At 40.1% G+C, this 21,976-nt stretch overlaps 1 protein-coding gene across 1 annotated transcript in view; it reads left to right on the top strand.

Moving 5' to 3' along the window:
* Positions 1 to 21,976, top strand: part of USP3 (ubiquitin specific peptidase 3) — a 111,137-nt gene that overhangs the window by 58,060 nt on the left and 31,101 nt on the right. The window contains exons 4-8 of the mRNA XM_066344295.1: positions 1,445 to 1,528; positions 5,175 to 5,256; positions 7,337 to 7,419; positions 8,610 to 8,723; positions 11,953 to 12,066. Of these exons, the coding sequence (XP_066200392.1) occupies positions 1,445 to 1,528; positions 5,175 to 5,256; positions 7,337 to 7,419; positions 8,610 to 8,723; positions 11,953 to 12,066 (477 nt within the window). The remainder of the gene's footprint in view (positions 1 to 1,444; positions 1,529 to 5,174; positions 5,257 to 7,336; positions 7,420 to 8,609; positions 8,724 to 11,952; positions 12,067 to 21,976) is intronic.

The raw sequence follows: 21,976 nt of genomic DNA, 5'->3' as shown, positions 1-21,976 counted from the left end.
AACAATGCATTTCCTTCTTCAGTGAATGCTAAAGGTTCATGGAAGAACCAAGTTCGTTAAGCCCAAATTTAGACAGTAGATTTGACTGTCACCTCTTAATATTGATATATATACTGAGAGAAAGCAAAGAATTAAAACTCTTCACTTGTTTAGTTCCTTTACATATTTTTCATAAAACTGATCAGTAATTTTTCTCCTGCATTGCTGGTATTTGATCATAGAGAAACAGTCTAGGATGTAAAAGTTGGCTTTTGTTATTTGCAGAAGTGTTTAACCACGGGAACTTGGAGAATAGAGACACTTGAATGACAGTACATTAGGTAGTCAATTAATGGGGGGGGGGTAGATCATTACATATATAATATTTTAAAGTTTTCAAAAACATTCAGTTAAAATTTTACTTCTGATAAAAGACAAGCCATGCTTTAGTGTGTGGTGTTTTTTTTTTTTTCAGTTTCTTTCCCCCATTCTCTTCAGTTTTTTATAGGTTGGTTTCAGATATGGAAGAAACGGTTTTTGGATTCTGCTAGAGATGACCTAATTTTTGCTAATTGCTATGCATTCAGATTTGTGTTTGCTAAGAATGGCAGTGTTACTGTTATTATTCTTTGGTAGTTATAGTAAGTGGTTTTATGAAAAGCTGCTGCTATTCAAAGACTGTATTGGTACTAGCTTGTAAGTTGCTTTTGTTAAAATTGGCCTTATCCCAGGAAAAAAAGTTGAGCTAATGTACAAGTTAATTATGTGAGATTCCTTATATTATCTGCTTATTTATTGACTTACTGAAGCGTGCAGGTGAACACACACAGTATTATTTTTGAAAACCTTAAACATCTTTCCTCAAAGCAGTTACCAAATTTTTAAAATATGTAGCCACTGTTTTATACTTTTGTTTTCTAGCACCTCAGAATGAAAAGATTCAATTCTTCTCAACCGTATGAATCCAAGTTATTTTACTTAAATTATATTTAAAATTTATAACTTTATTTTTAATGTTTTTATTCAACTATTTCTACAGTTTAGTTACCTTTTCCCTGCTTTTCTTTAAATCTTTCCTCTCCCAAATTTCCCCATTAATTCCAGTTGGGAAGTATCACCTTAAAGCTTTGTGAATAGAATTGGTGCTTTTAATTTCATTTTCCAGGTATTTTGTACCTCTAAAAAGAATGTATTACATGTATCAGCTTATTTCATTTTTGAAGGAGGAATTAAACTTTTGAATAAAAATGTGAAAAGAAACTAGCGTTCATTGCCTACGTGGCTTTTTTAAAAGATTCATAAAAAACATTCCATTGTGGATTCCAAGTCCTCTTTAAACTCACCACCAGCAGTAACTGCCTGTGGAGCCATGTGATCGTCTTGGCAGCAGCCAGGCCTTTTAGTGATTTCATTACTGTGGTTTCCTCAAGCTCTTTACACACACTGATGAATATTTTTCTTGCAGTTATCGCTGTGATGATTTTGTGGTTAATGACACCAAGCTGGGCCTGGTACAGAAAGTCAGAGAACACTTACAGAACTTGGAAAAGTAAGTAAGAGGCCTTGGGGAAAAAAGAAGACAGATTGGGGTTAAGGGGTCTTTTTGAATTTTTGAGTGGGAATTTTGTTAATGAGTTCCCTAACTCCATGTTTTTAGTGTGATTGAAATGTTAATAAAAGAAGCTTTGGCTTTGATTATCTGAAACTCTGCCCATAGTTCATGGACATATTTCAGCATTTATTTCATTTAATATTTGTCATAAACCATTATCCAAGGGCCCCAGGGACTGTATTTTAGTTACAACCCACCAACTTGTAAGCTACATGATTTATTTGCAGAGGGAACTTTGGGGGTACAAGAAAAGGGCCAAAGACAATATGAAATCATTATAGAGTTAACTTTGATATTAGAAAATCCTTTTCAAATGTATTATGAGGTCTTCTTAGAGCACTAAAAATGTATGCATTCTCTTTAAGGGAAGGTAGGTTTAATTATGTTGTCCACTTTTGCGTCTATGTGATAGCATAATATCCTAGTTTCTTCTTTTCATTTTTTGTTAGGAGCCATATATATCACTTGAAATTACAAGAAGCTGTGAAATGTTTTTGTGATATCATCATAAAGAAAAGTATTTATGTGAATAGAATTTTCTTGCTGTAGCCACATAGGCCATTCAGATAAAACTGACTGGACCCAAAATTCAAGCAGTTAAACAGAAACCCAAGTAGCAGTGCCTTTGAAGCTGCAGTAGCTAGAAGCATAGCCCTTGAATGACTGCTGACTCGAGTGAAATTTTTGTAAATAACCCCCCCATCATCAAGTGCCATCTAATTTATTTTGACAGTTGATGTATAAAAGGTATTGTGAGAACATACAAAAACAAACTTAAATGTAGTGCCAATAGAATATTTTGAAATTGTGTATGGAGAGGAAATAACTGAAGTTCAAGTGAAACTTTGTGTAACTTTGGTTAACCAAAGGCTGTGTGCATGTCTCTTTGACTAAATAGATTATAAAGCTGATAAGGGAAGAATTGATTTCTTTAAAATGTAAACTAATTAAAGCACTTTGGATTTAAGTATTTTTTGGTTTGGCATCTTTTTTTTGGCTTTTTCCTTTTTCAAAGCACTTCCATATATATATATATATATATTATTGGTTGATTTTTAGAGAGACAGAGAGAAGAGTGGGAGAAGGAGGGAAAGAGAGAGAGAAACATCCATTTGTTATTCCACTTTATTTGTGCTTCAGTTGGTTACTTCCTGCATGCGCCTTGACCCAGGGTGAAACCCACAACCTTGGTGTTTTTGGACAATGCTCTAACCTACTGAGCTAACCAGTCAGGACTCCTCCCTTTTAATTTGAACAAAGAGCCCTATCTAAGATGACACACAGATCCAAAATAATTTTGTCTGAAATTGTCTCAGTTAACTATGAAATAGGAGATTCCTGCAGTAATTTATGTAATATCACTCTTTGGTGTGGTCATGTCATTGTAAAGATCTTACTACATTGGTTCTTTGTTATAGAAGTGAGTAGCGCCCTGGCCGGTTGGCTCAGCGGTAGAGCGTCGGCCTAGCGTGCGGAGGACCCGGGTTCGATTCCCGGCCAGGGCACATAGGAGAAGCGCCCATTTGCTTCTCCACCCCTCCGCCGCGCTTTCCTCTCTGTCTCTCTCTTCCCCTCCCGCAGCCAAGGCTCCATTGGAGCAAAGATGGCCCGGGCGCTGGGCATGGCTCTGTGGCCTCTGCCTCAGGCGCTAGAGTGGCTCTGGTCGCAATATGGCGACGCCCAGAATGGGCAGAGCATCGCCCCCTGGGGGGCAGAGCACCGCCCCTGGTGGGCGTGCCGGGTGGATCCCGGTCGGGCGCATGCGGGAGTCTGTCTGACTGTCTATCCCCGTTTCCAGCTTCAGAAAAATGAAAAAAAAAAAAAAAAAAAAAAAAAGGAGTAGCTACCAGAATATTTTTTTCTCCAAGAAAAGGCTATCATCTAATCCCAAGTAAGTTCATCAGAACTAAGTCAAAGGGAAAAGAGGGCAACATTCAAGAATCTGCATATGTTTATGCAGTTCCCAAATCTTTTATTCCCATTGACCACTCCACCAGGTAAAAGATTTTACAGACCACCTTGTCTACACTTCTGCTGGGCCCCAGTGAAAAATCTACTTTGCAATCCATTTCCCATGTTGAAAAACATTACCTAAGTTCATTTTTAGGTTTTTCAAACATAGACCGTGATCTATAGTAGAAGCTACAATTTAAGAACTGATTACATACATGTTTTACTTAACTTGAGACTTTTCTGCATATTCTTTAGAATAGCACTGTAAAATAGAACTTTCTGAAGTAAAGGAGATGTCCTATAATCTGTGCTGTCCAGTATGGTATCCACTAGCCACGTGTGGCTATTGAGTACTTGAAAAGTGGCTAATGTGATTGAAGAACTGAATTTTAAATTTTATTTAATTTATTAAAATATATGTAGCCGCATGTACTGAGTGACTACCATGTTAGTGTGGATCTAGAGGATTCTGCCATTTTGAGATTCACTGATGTTAAATTTTTAATAACTTATTTTTAAAAATTAAATGCTTTGTGTAGGTTAAAACTAAAAGTTAACTATTAGGCAATTACTAAGTACTATATACACTATGCTTGTGATTCAACTTCTTTACTTCTAGAATTTGAAAGAATAACTTAATGTACAAAACTGGCCTCTTCTTACCTTGTAGTCACCTCTACACTGAGGGGGACATACAGTTCTGAAGATATGTTTTCTATGAGTATTTTTAGAATTGAAGCAACTGACTGTTATTAGAGCTGATGCTCCAAAGACATTCCTTATCTGGAAATTCTGGAAAGAGAAATAATTATGTATTTACTATGGATTAGTCTAGTAGTTTTGGAATATGGGAAAGAATTGGCAAACTTAAAAGTCTATATTGTTCAATGATCATTTTACCTCTTTTAGATCAGTTCTCCTGATACATAATAATTTTAAACTGATGCTTTTGAAGAGAGGATTGCTTTCTGATACATTTTAAGCAAAATACCTCTTTCATCAAGAAAAAATTAAATCATTTTAATTCAGATTTTCTGTGCTAATTAAGATTTGTTTTAGATTTTTTTGTATCATAGCTGGATCAAATGAATTTATATGTGCCTATAATTTGTTTATCATTTCACAAACTCAGATTATTTCGTAACCCTATTATGACAAATGAACAAAACATGATACCGTTATCAGAATTAAGAAAGGAGTAGCACAGTGTTTGAGACTGACTGATGAATCTCAGAATAATCATGTCACACCAGGGTTTTTTGTGTTATGAGGAATGGGCGTTCTCATTTTTGAAGCTTCACGATTGATTAGGCTGATACAGTGGTGGAAGAGAGGGATAGTCTCACAGGCTTTATCTACCTGGCCAACTTTCCTTGGAAGCACCTGGTGGTGGCAGCTTTCTGTTTCACCTTGCAGAAGGAGCAGGTGGGGATTTTCAAGGGAGGTGGAACTCCTCAGTTACTCCAATACTTTTGGGCCACAGTGGCCCTAACAGGTCATTTCCTAGCCTGCCTAAGCAGCCAGGCAGGGCTCTAGACCTGACACGTAGAAGAGTCAAGTTTATTCTCAAACCTGCTATGTAGTCTGTTTGTGTTCATGTCTTTTGACTGTCTTGTTTGTGTTTTAATAGCTCAGCTTTCACAGCTGACAGGCATAGGAAAAGAAAACTTTTGGAAAACTCATCACTAAACAGCAAGTTGTTAAAAGTGAATGTAAGTAATTAAAATTTATTTAAATATAAGAATTGGTTGAGATCTAGTCACTGCTTTATTACAACTTTAACATTAATGTCGCTCCTTATAAATTTTATAAGTATATACCATGGATTTGGAATATTTTACAAAATGCTTGCCGCTTGGACTAGTGATTCTTGATGCGGCTGAATACCCCAGTGAGTCACCTGTCAGTGCCTCTCTTCCAGCAGAATTCCAGCTCGCTCGATTCCTCTGCCTAGCAAGCATTCACTCTTTATTGATTGATTGATTTTTATTGATTTTATTGAATTTATTAACATTGGTTAATAAAATTATAAGCTTCAGGGGTACAATTCATAATACATCATCTGTATACTGTACTGTGTGCTCACCCCAAAGCAAGCATTTGTTCTTAACGCCTACCCATGTACCTTATTACCATGTTTCTGTAGGATCCAAAGATCCTTGCTTTTTATTAAAGGTCCCTAGTGCAAAATCTGTGGGTCTGAATTATTGGCATTTTATTTTTTAGGACTTCATTACTATAACTTTACCATAAAAGAATATGCTTTTCTCATTCTGGTAACCATTTGTTACCAAATTTATGAGCCATTAATGGATTAGCAAAATCTAAAAATCATGAGCTATTTTAATAATTTTGCCCTGCATCTACTTCTGTACTCTAATGCTAGCTATGTATAGACACTTTTTTAAAAAAGAGAGAGAGAGAGAGAGAGAGAGACAGGAAGGAAGAGAGATGAGAAGCATTAACTTGTAACTAGGGCACTTTAATTGTTCATTGATTGTTTCTCATATGTGCCTTGACTGGGGAGGGGCTCAAGCTGAGCCAGTGACCCCTTGCTCAAGTCACTGACCTTGGGCTTCAAGTCAGTGAGCTTTGGGCTCAAGCCAGCAACCTTGGGCTCTAGCTAGCAACCTTGGGATCATGTTGATGACCCTGCACTCAAGTTGGTGACATGCACTCAAGCCAGATTAGCCTGCACTCAAGCCAGCAACCTCCGGATTTTGAACCTGGGACTTCAGTGTTGTAGGTTGATGCTTTAACCATTGTGATACCATCAATCAGGCTAGACACACTCTTAAAGTGTCATGATTCTGTTGAAGAAAGAGCTGGCCATCTGAATTATGGGCAGAGATGCTTTGAGTTGGATTGGTAGATTCACTTTCAGTGTTCCGGTGTAGTATTCAGACATCAGGTGTATTTGTAGATCTAATCAGAAAACCAAGCTTTAGTTTAAGGGAACTTTAGGTAGTTTTTTTAAGATTGATATTCCATTGCTAGAGAAACATCTATTGGTCATCTGTGCATGGCTTAGAGTTAGATGTTTGGTGATGAATACTTGGGCTGTATAAATTTATATTTTTTCAAATTTGTAGTAGTTTTTTTTATTTTTTTTTATTTTTTATAGGGACAGAGAGAGTCAGATAGAGGAATAGATAGGGACAGACAGACAGGAACGGAGAGAGATGAGAAGCATCAATCATCAGTTTTTCGCTGTGACACCTTAGTTGTTCATTGATTGCTTTCTCATATGTGCCATGACCACGGGCCTTCAGCAGACCAAGTAACCCCCCGCTTGAGTCAGTGACCTTGGGTCCATGCTAGTGAGCTTTTTTTATGCGCAAGCCAGATGAACCTGCACTCAAGCTGGCAACCCCGGGGTCTCGAACCTGGGTCCTTCCGCATCCCAGTCCGACGCTCTATCCACTGTGCCACTGCCTGGTCAGGCTGTAGTAGTTTTAATAGACTCTTTTAAGTCTTAATCTTTCTTTTAAGGATCTTCCAGGTTTTTGCATTGTGTATTGCATGGTACTTACTGAGGCTGATTTCCTCATAAGCTTCCATAAGATACTCCCATTTAGAACAATCCCAGGATCTGAAACAACCTTCTAGACATACCTAGACATTTATACAGAGAATATAAACAGAGTTTGAAGTATTGATTGGACAGAAAAGGACCCATTCCAAATTGGCTTGATGCTAGTTTGACATATAGGCCTTTGCTTTGCTTATATGTGTGAAACAGTCGGCTTTCTCTTGGCATTACTGATGGCCTCTTCTTGTCCCATTTTACAGGGAAGCACCGCTGCCATCTGTGCCACAGGCCTTCGGAATTTGGGTAACACGTGTTTCATGAATGCCATCCTTCAGTCACTCAGGTAATGTGGCGGGCAGAGCTGAGGTATCTCATGTTAGTTTCTAGTAGAATGGCTAAGAGCAAAGGCTGTGGGTCAGATCCTTGGGCAGACTATAGTCAGATGGCTTGGGCAAGTTACCTCAGTTCCTGAGTTTTCTCATCAGTAAAATTGGGGATAATAGGTCTGCCTCACTGGGGAGTTGGGATGATTAAATAATATAATCTATATAAAGTGTTTATTAGAAAAGTACCTAGCATTAAATAACTGCTAGCTGTTACTTATTTCTTACTTGAATAGGCCAGAGCAGAGGCCAGCAAACTTTTTCTGTAGAAGGCCAGATTAAATAAATATTTTTAATCTTTGCATGCTACACACAGTCTCCCACATGTTCTTCTTTCCTCTCCCCACCTACTCCCCCCTTTTTAAACAGCTTTTTATAAGTGTTAAAGTTCACTGGCCCAGGGCCAGAGATGGTGTGTGGGCTATAGTTTGCAGACTCCTGAGCTACAGGGAACCTTGTTCAGAAAACTTATTTGAATCATTAGGTGAATTTTAAGTGTGGTCATAAGGTTGGGTTTAGAAGATCTTCAGAATGTAAGATAAGCAGGAAAAATAAAATGACCAAGAAGGCTAGCCTAAGTTGGATAGAACAAATTATTTTGAAAGTTGTGTACTTTTAGATTATAATGAGTCATCAAAGGTCAGAATAAATTATCTTCCTAAGGGCCACCTTGCTAATAAGGAGCAGAAGCTGTATTTGATCTCTCCTTAAGGGTACTTAAAGCTTATCCAGTTTCTCTCAAAGAAGAAATTTTACTCACTAGTGAATTCTTCTTGCTCCTCTGTATAGTATATCTAAACCAACAATATGTTTGGTTTCATGATTTGTTTTTGAGGAAATTGTTGCCCGCCTGGAAACAAGCACCCTGTGAAGAAAGATATGGTGACTCCCGATAGATAGGGGAGGGGAGATTATATTTTCTGAATAGAGACTTTGCTTTAAGATCTTTGTTTATTTTTACAAAGTCATCTATTTATACTGTTTTCTTGGACTAAAGGTGGAAATTTAATGAAATCAATGCAAGAGACTACATTGAGTATAATTTAAAGTAGATCACATTTTCAAAATCCACATGTAGGTTTTCATAGAATTTTCTTTGCAATCCTAATAAATTAAAAAAAATAATTTTCTTCTTTTTCTTTTTAAATAGTAACATTGAACAGTTTTGCTGTTATTTCAAAGAACTGCCTGCTGTGGAGTTAAGGAACGGGAAGACTGCAGGAAGGCGGACATACCACACCAGGAGCCAAGGGGATAACAATGTGTGAGTTCTAGGAAAACATTCTTTCATATTAAACCAGTCAGAGAAAAACAAAACACTCATGATCTCAGTTATATGTAGAATCTAATGAGCAAAGTAAACTGAGGAACAAAACAGAAACAGAGCAGACTGGACACACAGAGCAGACTGACAGCTGTCAGAAGGGAGGGGGGAGGGGGCTGGGTGAAAGGAGGTGAAGGGATTAAGCAAAAAACATGTACATAACACAGACACAGACAACAGTGTGGTGACGGCCAGAGGGAGGGGGGCTGGGTGGAGGGGGCAGAGGAGGGCCACGGGGAGAGAGAAACTGCCAGGCTGTGAGCCACAAAACAAACTCATCTTACTGCTGATTTCCATTGCATATGTTAGTTTATAGGCACAAACTTGTTTTTTAAAATCTTCTAAAAATTGTATCTAGCTGGTAATGTTAGTAATTGTTAAAATTCTTTATTTGTGTTTACCTGAAAGTCAGCAAAAATTTAGCAGTCTACTTGAATCTGTAAATTTGGACATTCTAAAATTGACATACGTATGAAATACAGTTCTAGGTGTAGACCAGCATGAATGTCATTCTTTTTTGTGAATTGATTTGTCTGATAGAGTTAGGTAAACCTGTCTTGGCTATTAAAATTAATTTATAGTCATCAAATTAATTATAAGGGCAATACAATTTTTCATTGACATAAAGAGGGAAAAAATTGATACGTGATTATTGAGAAATAATATGTATTCACTGCAGCCATGCTCTATTTGGGGTTTAGAGATATGTCATATTATCATGATTATCAGAGGCACATTTTTTCCTATCTTACTATTACTGAAATAAGGCTATGATTTATAATATGTACTGTGTATATTTTAACGTAATGTTTTCCCTGTCCACCCATTCCCCACACCTACACATCCCCTCCTCACACATTCCAAAAAGCCATCTTATATAATAATCTGGCACTGTTCTTCCTGGATGGCTGAGGGAAAACAGGATAGAACATGTTAGACCAGTGTACAGTGTGGTTACAGCCAAAGCATGGGGGACCTTTAAAGCCAGGCATTGGAGCAGGGATGGACTGGCATCACTAAGAGTGGTGTTTTAAGAGTTTACTTTGGTCCTGGCCGGTAGCTCAGTGGATACGGTGTTGGCCCAGTGTATGGACGTCCCAGGTTCAGTTCCTACTCAGGGCACACAGGAGAAATGACCATCTGCTTCTCCACCCCACCCCTTCCTCCCCTTCCTCTCCCTCTTCCCCTCCCACAGCCAGTGGCTCAATTGGTTCGAGTGTGGTCCTGGGCACTAAGGATGGCTCGGTTGGTCTGAGCATCAGTCTCAGGTGCTAAAAAATAGCTCAGTACTGGAGCATCAGTCCTAGACAGGGTTGATGGGTAGATACTGGTCGGGACGCATGTGGGAGTCTTATCTCATTATCTCTCCTCCTCTCACCGAAAAAAAAAAAAAAAAGTTTGATGACAGCATATAGCATGAACTGGAAAATGCCTACATCCAAGGAGGCTTCACACTGTAGTAATTGGTTTGGAGGAGATAGCAATGAAATGCAGAGGAAAAAATACATGTGCACAAAACTTAAGGGAAAAATCAGTACCTAATGCATCAAATGTCATTTAGGGTTTAGTTACAAACTGGAGAAATTGCTTCTGGCCATCTTAGGCAGAAAAGGACTTTATTGCAGATCTAGTTGGTGTTCTATTCCTGGATGGGTAGCAAATCCGGTCTGACGTCAGGGCATCCAGATCAAAGCTGCAGTCTTTCCCATGCCAGTGCAGCGCCAGGGTTCCCACTGCAGTGCTGCTGGGTAGGGGCTGGGTGGATGCTCTTACGGCTGCCTCTGCCCTCCAGATGATGCTCTTTGCCACCAGAAAGGATTGACACTGTCGCAACTTCTTTGCCTCACTGATACCTGCTTCAGATAGGCAGAATCCAGGCCATGTACCTCAGTCTTGGCTGCAGGGTGGGGGTGAGAGGTAGAGGGTGCAGGGTGCAGGGAAGGCCTCAGAAAGCAAGTATCTGGCCTTTCCAGCTTCCATAGTGGGAGGCAGGCTCTGACTCTCACCAGGACTCTTAAGGTGGGGAATTCCTCAAATATAAGTTCAGGTACTAAGAAGTAAAACATATGCTTTGTGTCCCAGGGACCTACTGGATAACGGGCTGAGAAGATGTAGAGAGTCCTTGAGGTCTCAATTAGGTGTCCATGAGTATGATAGTTGTATTGACAGGTATGGTCACTGAAGCTGAGGGGGTATATCAGTTTAGCTACATGCATACATAACCAAAATTCATAGTGAATTAAACACCTATGATTTATTTTCTCTTGCAAAAGTTGGAGGTCATCCATCTAGGGCTGTTTCACAAGAGCATCAGGCTCCTTCTAGCTCTGTTCCAGCAGCCCTGGCTGGGGCTCTCAGCCACATAGTCCCATGTGGTACTGGAGGGCCACCATTCATCCTCATGCCAGCTAGGAAGAAGGAAGGGGTTAATAAGGACTATTTCTCCTTAAGGAAATTTCTCAGAAGTTGAACACTCAGAATTTTTTGTTCCATGGGTTCATGTGCCAGGAAAAAAGAGGGAGTTCTGTTCCTGTGAAGAAAAGGAGACAATATTGGGGGACAGCAGAGAACAGCAGGGAGAGGACAGAAAGCAGGCTCAGTACACGTTGAATTTGAGGTGACAAGAGGACATCCATTGGGAGGTCCTGTTGGAAGCTGGAAAAACCTGAATAAATGTGTCATGAGACACCGTAGCTTTTAGACTTGGATTGTTGAGAATCACTGGTGTAGAGTCAAGTGTTGAAGCTTTGTGGTCAGATGAACTCTGAGGCACTGATGAGCAGGAGGTCACATACTGAGGTCTTCTTGCCCCTAGTGGGCAAGCAGGAGGAATGTAGGAGATGGAGAAAGAGATTACTTTAACAGTCTTAAGTTTTTAAAAATGTATATTCTTAAGTAATTTGTTTGTAATTTATCCATTGCTTTATTGTACAAGTATGGCAGTACTTTGGCACACACTTCTTCATATGGCTAAAAAATTGGTTTTGTCAGTAATTACTGCTATTTACATGGGTTTACTTAACTCTTACTTAACTGTCAGACTTAGCTCAGAAGAGAACAGACTCTTTTCATATTTTTATTTATTATGAATTTTAGACAATTGGACATTATTCATTGAAATTGTTGCCTCTCATTAATGCTAAGGGTATTGTCCCTTCCTGTTTTCCAGGTCTTTGGTGGAAGAGTTTAGAAAGACACTCTGTGCTTTATGGCAAGGTAGCCAAACAGCATTTAGCCCAGAGTCCTTATTTTACGTTGTTTGGAAGATTATGCCGAATTTTAGGTAAGTATTATTTAATGAAAGAAAATTAAAACATTAATTTTAGTCTTTACACTGTTTCTGAAACAATTTCCAATGAAGTGGTGGTATTCTAAATAGTAAAGATTGGTTTTGCTTTTTTGTGTGTGTGTGGGGGGGATTTTTGTTTTTTTTTTTTCTGTATTTTTCTGAAGCCGGAAACAGTGAGAGACAGTCAGACAGACTCCCACATGCGCCCGACCGAGATCCACCCGGCATGCCCACCAGGGGGCGACGCTCTGCCCACCAGGGGGCGATGCTCTGCCCCTCCAGGGCGTCACTCTGTTGCGACCAGAGCCACTCTAGTGCCTGGGGCAGAGGCTGAGGAGCCATCCCCAGCGCCCGGGCCATCTTTGCTCCAGTGGAGCCTCGGCTGCGGGAGGGGAAGAGAGAGACAGAGAGGAAGGAGAGGGGGAGGGGTGGAGAAGCAGATGGGCGCTTCTCCTGTTTGCCCTGGCCGGGAATCGAACCCGGGACTTCTGCACGCCAGGCCGACGCTCTACCACTGAGCCAACCAGCCAGGGCCTGGTTTTGCTTTTTTTAAAAGGAGAACAACAATTGAACAATAGATGTTCAAAATGTCTTTAACAAAGGGTAGGGTATTTTCTTGTTATAAAAACAGCCCTTATAAATAACTTACTGTGCTCTAGGAAAACATACTGGACACAATTTCCTTGATTCTTTCAAAATTTTATAAAGAATAATTACTATCCCTGGCCAGATAGTTCAGTGGATAGAGTGTCATCCAGAAACACCAGGGTTGTGGGTTTGATCCCTGGTCAGGGTGCATATGAGAAGCAACCAGTTGAGTGCACAACTAAATGTAACAACTGAGTGGAACAATGAGTTGATGTCTCTCTCTCTCTCTTCTTTCTGTTCCTCCCTCCCTCCTTCCCTCCCCCCTTCCTCTTTCTCTCTCTGTCTCAAATCAATTGAAAAAAAATTGTTTTTAAGTGAGAGGAAGAGAGATAGATTCCCACATGCCTGGACTGGGATCCACCCAGCAACCCCTGTCTGGGGCTAATGTTCGAATCAACTGAGCTATCCTGAGTGCCTAGGGCCAACTCTTGAACCAGTTGAGCCACTTGCTGAGAGAGGAAAAGAGAGAGAGGAGGGGGAGAGAAGCAGGTGGTCATTTCTCCTGTGTGCCTTGACTAGGGATAAACCCAGGATGTACGCATGCCGGGCTGATGCTCTATCCACTGAACCAACTGGCCAGGGCCAAAAAAATTTAAAAATAATTACTGTCATACACTGTCTTGTTATTTCAACTAAAAAAAAAAAAAATCCAAATGTAATAAGTAGACATCCGTAGTGTTATATTCACTGTTCTGCTCTGGGTTCTGAAGGATTTAGGAGACCTTAGTCAAGTCCATTGGGGTTCACTTTCCAGCAGGTAGCTGGGCCTGTCCTGAGGTGACTGTGCAGTCATCGTGTTTTTCTGTGCAGGCTGTCTGGCCTCATTTGAGTAGTGAAACAGCCCTGCTGTTCCTTCTCCTAGGTTAGTCATGTCTGTACAGATTCAGGCAATAGCAGATTTGGGGTGCTGCAGGGGTTTGACACTAGCCATTGCCACCTTCTGTTGATTTTGTCCTTCTGAAGCAAATCATAGTTCTTACTAGTTATGATTTTGGCACCTAGTGTACATCCCTCTATCCCCCCCCCTTTCTAAACAAAACCAGCATGTGGTAGTAAAACTTAGCGTATATCTTGCTCTACTGCCTAACAGTAGTTCACATATGTTAGTAGTACAGTATGTACAGTGGTCGGCAAACTCATTAGTCAACAGAGCCAAATATCAACAGTACAACGATTGAAATTTCTTTTGAGAGCCAAATTTTTTAAACTTAAACTATATGGGTAGGTACATTCCTTATCGAGGTAGCGCCCGCACGGAGTATTTTGTGAAATAGCCACACTCAATGGGCCAAAGAGCCGCGTGTGGCTCACGAGCCAGTTTGCTGACCAGGGGTATAGGGAAATGTTTAAAAGGTAACACCTATTTTTTATTTATTTTTTTATTGAGAGGTGGGGAGGCAGACAGACAGGCTCCCACATGCACCCTGACCAGGATCCACTTGGCAAGCCCCCTACTGGGCAATGCTCTGCCCATCTGGGGCTGCTACTCTGTTGCTTGGCAGCCGAGCTATTTTAGCTCCTGAGGTGAGGCCATGGAGCCATCCTCAGTGCCCGAGGACAACTTCCTTGAACCATTTGAGCCATGGCTGCAGGAGGGGGGAGAGAAAGAGAAGGGGGAGGGGTGAAGAAGCAGATGGGTGCTTCTCCAGTGTGCCATGATTGGGAATTGAACCCAGGACTTTCACATGCCGGGCTGATGCTCTACCGCTGAGCCAACCGGCCAAGGCGTAATACACTGTAAGTTATTGTTACTGACTGCTGTTACCCCTTATCTTTGTTTTGAGGGAAACTTCTTTTATATATATATCATGCCATTTAAATCTATTCCCAGGAGAGGCTGATTTTGTAAGCATTTTAGGATTTCTTGACTCTTGAGTATGAAATGACTATTAAGTTACCGCTAATAAGGTTTGGATTTAATATAAAATTTCTTCAATACTCACCTAGACTCTTGATAGGGATTTAGTCTTTGTGTTTTATTATTGTATAAAGGTAATTTCCAGTTATTGAATGCCTACTATGTGCCTAGCAATTTAGATCTTTTATATCTGATCTTCCTTAAAAAATACAACAAAATTTCTATCAAGATGGGAAGCGTTAGCCCCATTTTTAAATGACAGTGAGACAGAGGAGGAGCATCTTGTTCAATGTTGTATATCTAATAGATGCAGGACCAGTCTGGGAACCCAGGTCTTTGTAGGGCTGGTGAATGATAGATCTTTAATGGTAGTTAAATGCCTGAATGAGGCCCCCTAACTAACTTCATACTGTTCTGCTTGGTCCCATGGTGATTCAGGTCCCTCATTCTTAATTGGGAGTTTAGAAACTTTTGTTCAGTAGTATTCTACTTTTTCTCTAAATCTGCCCACATTTCTGTCCTGTATGTTTTCTATAGCCCAAATATGAGCATGATTTAGTTTTTAGTGGCTTAATTTTACACAGTCTATATGCCTACCAACGAAGGGCAAGAGCTTTTGGAAAAGATAACCAGGCTGAGGAATTTGGCATGAAGTTTCCAGAGTGATTCCTAATATACCTGAATGCTTAGATTTCCTTGATGACTGATGAGAATAGGATGCCTGTTTGTTTTTAGCAAGGCTTTCTGTTAGTCCTAAACTAATTGTTCTCCATTTTCATATAACCAAAGAAGAATTTTTTCTTGGTTACATCTAGATCTTGAGGCTATATCATGGATAAAGCTATAGTGTCAGAGTCACACAGTGCAGTGCCCAGGAGTGAGGCAGGGAGGTAGGCTTTCCTCTTATATTATTATTATTATTATTATTAGGTATGCAAGGTAAAGTTCTTATAATGTGCCTGTGAAAGCACAATGAGTCTTGAGTTATGTTTCTATTTATAATCCAAGGTAAACTTTTTTTAAAGTTTAGAAAGCCTGTTTTCCTTGATTAACACAGGATAGTGTCTAAGGAATTTGTTCCCTTGGAATGAAATGTAAAGACTCTGCAATACAAACTTGTACATAAAAGTAGGAAGAACTTTGTTTATTAAATAAATGCAGAAGAAAATATATACTCCACATGTAATCAACACCTTTATTTACTTTTTTTGTAGTGAGAAGCGGGGAGGCAGACAGACTCCCACATTCGCCCGACTGGGATCCACTCGGCATGCCCACTAGGGGGCGATGCTCTGCCCATCTGGGGCTTTGCTCCATTGCAACCAGAGCCACTCTAGCGCCTGAGGCAGAGGCCATGGAGCCATCCTCAGCACCTGGGCCAACATTGCTCCAATGGAGCTTTGGCTGCAGTAGCGGAAGATAGAGATAGAGAGAAAGGAGAGGGGGAGGGGTGGAGAAGCAGATGGGTGCATCTCCTTTGTGCCCTGACCGGGAATCAAACCCAGGACATTCACATGCTGGTGTGACGCTCTACCACTGAGCAAACCAGCCAGGGCCATCAACATCTTTATATATAGAAACCATCAAAGATTTTTTTTTTTTTTGCATTTTTCTGAAGCTGGAAACAGGGAGAGACAGTCAGACAGACTCCCGCATGCGCCCGACCGGGATCCACCCGGCACGCCCACCAGGGGCGATGCTCTGCCCACCAGGGGGCGATGCTCTGCCCATCCTGGGCGTCGCCATGTTGCGACCAGAGCCACTCTAGCGCCTGAGGCAGAGGCCACAGAGCCATCCCCAGCGCCCGGGCCATCTTTGCTCCAATGGAGCCTTGGCTGCGGGAGGGGAAGAGAGAGACAGAGAGGAAGGCGCGGCGAAGGGGTGGAGAAGCAAATGGACGCTTCTCCTGTGTGCCCTGGCCGGGAATCGAACCCGGGTCCTCCGCACGCTAGGCCGACGCTCTACCGCTGAGCCAACTGGCCAGGGCCCATCAAAGATTTTTATTCACTCAAACCAGAAGCCAGTTACCCAGCAGGAAAACAGTTCTTGAAGTTGACCTTCCCAATACGTAGTTTCTGTTATCTATGGTTCATTCTGTGGTTTCAGTTCTCTGCAGTCAACCCTGATCTGAAAATGTAAAATTCCAGGAATAAACAATTTATAAATTTTAAATTGCCTTCCATTCTAAGTAGCATGATGAAATCTCACCGCATCCCGCTCTGTCCCACTCAGGACGTGAATCATCCCTTGTCCAGCATACCCACATGCTATCTGCTCCCCACATGGTTAGTCACTTAGTAGTTGTCTTGGTTATCAGATCGGCAGCCATGCTATCACAGTGCTTGTGTTTAAGTAACCCATATTTTACTTAATGTCTCATTCTCATTCCTTTTATTACAGTGTTTGTAATTGTTCTTTTTTTGTTGTTGTGTATCTCTTACTGTGCCTAATCTATAAATTGAACTTTATCATTGTGTATGTATAAGAAAAAGCATAGTACATACAGGGTTTGGTACTTACCCTTGGTTTCAGGCATCTATGCAGCTGTTGGAACAAAGATAAGGGGAGGACTGAGTTATCTGCTTGCCACATTTCTTGTGACTTCCCTGTGTGCCCAGCTCTTCCTGTCCTTTTCTCATTCATAAAAATCTCTTAAAGTTTTTAAAAAATAGGCAAAATACGGGTATTTCAAAATGTCAAAGGATAAAAAAAAAAGGATATGCAATGAAAGTTTTTTTTCTTTTACTCTATTCCCCAGGCATTCATTCTGCTTTCTGGAAGTAACCATAGTTACTAGATTATTGTGTATTTTTTCATTCATATTCTATGTGTGTATATACAAGCATGAGTGTGTATAATTTTTTTTTTTCTGAAATTGGAAATGGGGAGGCAGTCAGACAGACTCTCGCATGCGCCCGACCAGGATTCACCCGGCACGCCCACCAGGGGGCAATGCTCTGCTCATCTGGGGCGTTGCTCTGTTGCAACCAGAGCCATTCTAGCACCTGAGGCAGAGGCCATAGAGCCATCCTCAGTGCCCAGGCCAACTTTGCTCCAATGGAGCCTTGGCTGCGGGAGGGGAAGAGAGAGACAGAGAGGAAGGAGAGGGGGAGGGGTGGAGAAGCAGATGGGTGCTTCTCCTGTGTGCCCTGGCTGGGAATTGAACCCGGGACTCCTGCATGCCAGGCTGACGCTCTACCACTGGAGTGTGTATAATTTTTAACATAAATGGCAACTGTCTTATTTTTCTACTTGAGCTGGTTCATATTAGAATATAAATAGCTTCCTCAGTCCATCTTATGACTACATAGTATTCTACTTTGTGGTTATATCATTATATATGGAAGAGTTCCCTACCAATGGGGACTCTTTTTCTGTTTTGTTTTGTTTTGTTTTTTAGGAGAGAGTGAGAGACTGAGACAGACAGGAAGGGAGAGATGAGAAATGTCAACTCACAGTTGCAGCACTTTAGTTGTTCATTGTTTGCTTTCTCATATGTGCCTTGACCAGTGGAGCTCAAGCCAAGCTAGTGACCCCTTGCTCAAGCCAACGACCTTGGGCTCAAGCCAATAACTTTGGACTTCATGCCAGCGACCTTTGGGCTCAAATAGTGACCATGAGATCATGTAAATTATCCTATGCTAAAGCCAGTGACTCGCTCAAGCTAGTGAGCTTGTGCTCAAGTCAGATGAGCCTGCACTCAAGCTGGCTGACCTTGGGGTTTCGAACCTGGGACCTCAGAGTCCCAGGTCGACACTATGTCCACTGCGCTACCACCAGTCAGTTTGTTTCTTACCTGTTTCTGTTCTGAACAGTGCTGCAGTGGGTAGTCTCACACATACACGTGCAGGCACCTAAAAGAAGAATTGCTGACTCAAAAGATACTGGTGTTTGTAATTTTGATGTCTTTTCTGCTCACCTTTGCTGTATTTGACACGATTGTGTCTTGTTGCCTTTGTATCTTTGTCATGTGTTTTCTATGGTCCCATCTCTTTATTTAGGATCTAGCACAATGCTAACACTCTCCAGGAAAGTCTCTTGATAATTCACATCATGTCTGATATTTATTTCCTTGCTTCTTGTATCACTTAATGTGCTATTTCTACTTTCACATATAACTTGATTTAATATATTGGCACTGATTTCCCCAAATGGTTTTCTTTAGTTGTTTTTTTTTTTTAAAGATTTTATTTATTGATTTTACAGAGAGGAGAGAGAGAGAAAGAAGGGGGGGCCAGAGAGAGGGAGGCATCAACTTGTAGTAGTTGCTTCTAGTATGTACCTTAGCCGGGCAAGCCTGGGGTTTCAAACCAGCAACCTCAGCGTTCCAGATCAACAGTTTATCCACTGAGCCACCACAGGTCAGGCAGAGTTTTCTTTAGTTTTTTAAAAATTAGTTCTCATTGTAATTAATATTTAAAGAAGATGGTTGAATAAATTACTGAACCATCTTTATATTTGCTAACTATTCTACTTGGCTTTGTACAAAACATAACATATCTTTGTTTGCAATAAATAGGTCTTTGCATGTGTCATTTTAATTTTAACAATCTTCTTGGGTTTTACAATAGAGAGCTTTAATAAGTACTGAGTTATTTTATATTTAAACAATATTAGTTTTTCTAACTAGGAATTTTGGTATTGTATTTTTTGGTGTGTGTTTTTGTAAACAGAAAAAATCATTTTTAAGATTTTCATTTTGCTGATGTTTTTGTCTTGAAACTCAGCCATGATTGGTGCCACATACTAGATAGAAATAGCTAAATTTAACTAATTTTGGTTTTGCAGATTATTTAGAACAATAATTTAGAGTTCTTTTATGAATGTTAACGATAATTTCAATATGAACAGAACCTAAAATTCTACTGCATCCTAGGTATTTTAGAAGTTTGTCCTAGAAATCTGATCCTGTAGAGCAGCAGTTTTCAACCAGTGTGCCACAAAAAATTTTAAAACATGTAATACCTGACTATTTAGTCAGGGGCCTTGACCTCTTTTCCTTTAGATTGTCAAATAAAAAAATGACAATACCCAATACAACAATAGCTGTCGGTGTGAATGAATCAAAATTATACCTATTTTGTTGTTGTTAGATCAACAAGAAATAAGTTTTTGGTGTGCTGCAGAATTTTAGTAATTAGTTATGTGTGCCATGAGATGGAAAAGGTTGAAAATTGCTGCAGTAAAGGCATGTTCTGGTCCTTATATGTATGCAATTTTACTCAGTATATGCTGGTACTGCCAAGACAGAGACTAGTCAGCAATGTAAGGTGCATGTCACAGTTGTGAACGTTGGGGCATCACACAGGTACTTGTGGTGTCTGTGGTCCGTGATGTCTGATTTCTGCTTTTCACCTTCAATCCAACTGCAAAGTAACATTTTCTTTGATCATTCTTTTTTTTTTTTTAATTTTTTTATTCATTTTAGAGAGGAGAGAGAAAGGGAGAGACAGAGACAGAGAGGGAGAGAGAGAGGAGAGAGAGACAAAGAGAGAAGGTGGGGAGGAGCTGGAAGCATCAACTCCCATATGTGCCTTGACCAGGCAAGCCCAGGGTTTCGAACCAGCGACCTCAGCATTTTCAGGTCGACGCTTTATCCACTGCGCCACCACAGGTCAGGCTCTTTGATCATTCTTTATTGGAGCACTCCTTTCTTTTTACGATTGGGGAAATATGGCTTCAAGAAGCCTCATTGTGCCCAGAATTGTTATGAAGAGCCAGCTGCCCCAAGTTTCTATACATGTGCTTCAGCAGTGCCCCTTTCTCAGCCCCTCCTTCAGAAGGGATGGTTCAGGATCTTTTTAAGGTTTTTTATATTTGCACTGTGCTCTCCCAACAATTATTTCTCACAGCATCTTTATGACACAGATTTCCTGCAGATGTTAAGGAGGAGGAAGTAATCTTGAAAGTCACAAGTGAAGATAAGGAAATGACAAAATTGGAGCCACTGTTGTATCCCTGTGTCTTCTTTTCTCTCAGCTCTGCCCTGTCACAGAGATGCCAGCGGGTCCTGTGTAAATCCATTTCCTCACAAACTCAAAAACAACTATTTGGGGGACATCGGTAAAATAATTTGTATATAAAACATAAATAATACTACATCCAAATGTGAAGAATGTTTCCTTTAACATGATTACCAAACAAGGGAACCCTAAGTTAACTACAGAGGAAACTTTGAAACCCAGATTGTATAATTGGCAAATAATTAAAAAGGTGACTAAAGTTTGTTGAATTTAACATACCAAATAATATTAAGACTTTCAGTTAAGTCAATGGAAGGATTTATTTTTTAATTTATATTTTATTATTTATTTATTTATTTATTTATTTAAAGTTAGTGGAGGGGTGATAGAGATACAGACTCCCCCATGCGCCCTCAGGATCCAGCTGGCAACGTGCCTGGGGCTGATGCTTGAATCAACCAAGCTATCCTCAGCACCTGAGGCTGACACTTGGACCAACTGAGCCACTGGCTGCAAGAGGAGAAGAGAAAGAGAAGGGGAGAGAGGGGGAAGAGAAGCAGATGGTCACTTCTCATGTGTCCTGACTGGGGATTGAACTCAGGACATCTGCACGCTGTGCTGATGCTCTGTACACTTGAGTCAACCAGCCAGGGCAAAAGGTTTTATTTAAATGTTTAAAAATAGAATTGTAAATATCTCTTTAGTCAGAATCAGAAAATTTTTCTAGTCTTACATGAGACTTTTTTCTGATAAAGATGACAAATTACAACAGAAACCCATAACTTACCTTTATAAAACAGCTGGGTATTCCATGGTCTCATCTAGGTAAAAAATCTTTTTCTAATGGTAAAAGAAACATTAGAAAATGAATTTTGAGGTAAGAATTGTGGTGTGGTTGGAAGATTTATTGATATTTATTAGGAAGATTATTTTTTAAAAAGGGATGGATATGTATTTGATGAAAATACAAATTGGCATAACTACAAGGCACTCATTGGTTTTTCATGATTCATTTTAGAAACATGATTAGATACCAGATTATTTTGGTGAAAGAATGTGAGAAAATTTTAGATAGACTTATGAAAGTAATATTATATTTGAGTCATGAAAAAAAGGATGTTGTGATGAAAAAGTTTCAAGCGATACATGAAGGAACTACCAGTTCTGAATGAATGTTGTGGACTGTGTGTTAACATTTTTATTTGTATGTATCTTAAAAGAGAGACTTGAACACATTGACATTTAGTAGCTAAGCAGTTTAGAAAAAGTTATAGTGAAATGCTGAAGTCACTTCTGATTGAAGTTTCATTGATTAGGCAGATTGTTTTTATGATTTATAATTTCCAGGAGAAATTTCAGGAAAAGGGGAAAAATATATATTGAGGGAATTCTGGTTGAAAGAAATTTTGCTTATTAATTCAGTGCCTGCAAGCAC

The sequence above is a fragment of the Saccopteryx leptura genome, chromosome 6 (assembly GCF_036850995.1).
Source record: "Saccopteryx leptura isolate mSacLep1 chromosome 6, mSacLep1_pri_phased_curated, whole genome shotgun sequence".
NCBI lineage: Eukaryota > Metazoa > Chordata > Mammalia > Chiroptera > Emballonuridae > Saccopteryx > Saccopteryx leptura.
Note: the sequence above shows the minus strand (reverse complement) of the source record. Positions and strands in the feature narration are given on the sequence as shown.